This window comes from Myotis davidii, unplaced genomic scaffold (genome assembly GCF_000327345.1).
Source record: "Myotis davidii unplaced genomic scaffold, ASM32734v1 scaffold173, whole genome shotgun sequence".
Lineage (NCBI taxonomy): Eukaryota > Metazoa > Chordata > Mammalia > Chiroptera > Vespertilionidae > Myotis > Myotis davidii.
In genome coordinates, this window is record NW_006286303.1 from 873,892 (window position 1) to 876,635 (window position 2,744).

Genomic DNA, 2,744 nt, shown 5'->3' on the forward strand with positions numbered 1-2,744 from the left:
ATCCCTCTCTGACAGTTGAGGAAATGTATACTTCCAGGAATTTTCCTCATAAACCCTAAATCATATAAATCCCAAATTCCTGCCAATTTAAGACTAATTACTAAACAGTATTACACTTTTTGCTTTTCATCTTTTAGCTCATAGCATTTCTGTCACCTGAAGATTTTCAAAATCTGTAACTTCTCCCACTTTATCTGTTAAATTACTATCTGACTTTCAGAGGCTAACACAAATGTAATAACCTACACGAAGCCTTTGATGATGTTGAAATCAGAACTAGTCTCATCTCTGGGCCTTTCAATATGGTTTATAAAAAACAATGGTTTGATTTGGAATTTCAATCTGGCGCTCCCTTCCATGTGCTTTGGGATCTTGGTCATATTATGCCATCTTTTTAAGCTTTGATTTTCTCATCTATAAAATGGCAGTAATAATAATAGTAACATCTACCATATAAGGGAGGTATTATTTCCACTTATCAAATAAGAAAACTGAGGCCCAGAGAGGATAACTAACTTGCCCAAAGTCAGTTAGCTTACTTGACCCAGATTATGAACACATTTCTAACTCCAACCCAAGCTCAGAATCATTCCACTGTACTACACTATATTCCATTTACTTACTCCTCTCAAATAGGAAAAATCCCCCAAACCCACAAAAAACTCATCCCCAAAGAGAAACAACTTAATGCCTCAAACAATAAAACATAAACATAAAATATATAGGGAAAGCCATATAAACTTATATAATTCCCTCCTTCCTCAGAATTCATTAATTTGGTCTGTACTTTATGGAACTTTCCTCCTGCATTAAAATTAAAAAATCTGTAGCATTTCTAGATGAATAGTTTGGAGAAAAGCAATATATGTAAGGATGTGCAATCTAGGGTGGATAAAAGAACTAAGCATACCTGAAGTAAATTCTCCTCTTCACATAAATGTTTATCGACCTTCTTGTAGAGGTTATCTAGACCTTTTTTCACTTCCTTTCCAGGATACTCTTTAATAACTTTACGAAGTTCTTGTTTGTTAAATGCAAGTTGATAGCTTACTTCTTCCTCTCTTATACCTTGTGCTACACGAGCTTCAACGCCTTCAAAGAAATGCTTTAAAGAAATGAAAAGAAATAATGGCTAAAAGCTGCTTTTATTTTCACTTAAATGTAAAAAAAAACCCCACCTGATTATAATATCTATTCACTATGTAAAAACCAGGTAACATGTAAAAATAAAAATGATAAAAAACAATCACCTATTACACTACCACTCAGAGATAACCACTGTTAACATTTTAGATTCCTATCTAGGCTTCTTATGTGTGGGGTATATAAATCTCTCTCTATATAAAAGCCTAAGCAGCCCTGGCTGGCTTGGCTCAGTGGATAGAGCGTCAGCCTGCAGACTGAAGGGTCCCAGGTTCGATTCCGGCCAAGGGCACATGCCTGGGTTGCAGGCTTGATCCCCAGTGGGGGGCGTGTGGGAGGCAGCCAATCAATGATTCTCTCTCATCACTGATGTTTCTATCTCTCTCTCCTTCTCCCTTCCTCTCTGAAATCAATAAAGAAATATATTTTTTTAAAAAAAGCCTAAGCGACCAAGCAACCAAATGACTGGTTGACCAGTAGCTATGATGTGCACTGACCACCAGGGGGCAGACACTCAACGCAGGAGCTACCCCGTGCTGATCGGTGCACTCCCACAGTGGGAGCGCCACTCAGCTGACTGACAGGCGCCAGACCCCGGGCTCACGGCTGGCGAGCACAGCTGTGGCAGTGGGAGCCTCTCCCGCCTCCGAGGCTACTGAGTGGTGGTGGCGGCAGGCACAGTGGGGCTGGATTGAGCGGGACCGGCACGGCACCTGACCTGGGCTTGAGCTCCTTCCCGGCTGCCTGCCGCTTTGCGCAGTCCAACATCCCCCAAGGGACCCCGATTGCAATAAAGCGCAGGCCAGACTGAGGGACTCCATCGGTGCACGAATCTGTGCACTGGGCCTCTAGTCTATATATATAAAAGCCTAAGGAACTGAACAACCGTTCGACTGGTAGCTATGACATGTACTGACCACCAGGAAGCAGACGCTTCAACAAATAGGCATGGAAAAATGGAATAGATTAATGAATCCTAAAGGGGAGCGGGGAGGAGGGAGATGGAAAGAGATTAACCAAAGATCTTATATGCATACTAGAGGCCTGGTGCATGGATGCACCAGTGGGGTCCCTTGGCCTGGCCTGCAGGGATCGCGCCGAAACCGGCAGTCCGACATCCCCTGAGGGGTCCAGGATTGCGAGAGGGCGCAGGCCAAGCTTAGTGACCCCACCGGTGCACAAATCCATGCACTGGGCCTCTAGTGAGATTATAACTTTGTATGTTGTATTTTCCATTTAATATTTTAATGAGAGAGAGAAACACATGATAGATGTAAGAGAAATATGGATCAGTTGCCTCTATACATGCCCTGATGGGATTGAAGCCAAAACCTTTTTGTGTATGGGGACAACTGAACCACCCGGCCAGGGTTATTATTATTTTTTTTAATATGTCATTTTATTGATTGGCATGCCTTTATTTGAGCATTATACACTATGATTTAATACTGATAAACCAAATCCCCTCTCAATACTTTCCTCTAAAATTTTCTTAGCAATTATTTGTTTATTCTTTTTTTAAAAAAAATATATTTTATTGATTTTTTACAGAGAGGAAGGGAGAGAGATAGAGAGTTAGAAACATCGATGAGAGAGAAACA

General features: G+C 41.4%; 1 protein-coding gene across 1 annotated transcript in view; it reads right to left on the bottom strand.

The window, feature by feature from the left end:
• The window catches only part of EXOC1 (exocyst complex component 1), a 55,413-nt gene that overhangs the window by 1,423 nt on the left and 51,246 nt on the right, over positions 1-2,744 (bottom strand). The window contains exon 20 of the mRNA XM_006757836.2: positions 911-1,105. Coding sequence (XP_006757899.1) covers positions 911-1,105 — 195 coding nt within the window. The remainder of the gene's footprint in view (positions 1-910; positions 1,106-2,744) is intronic.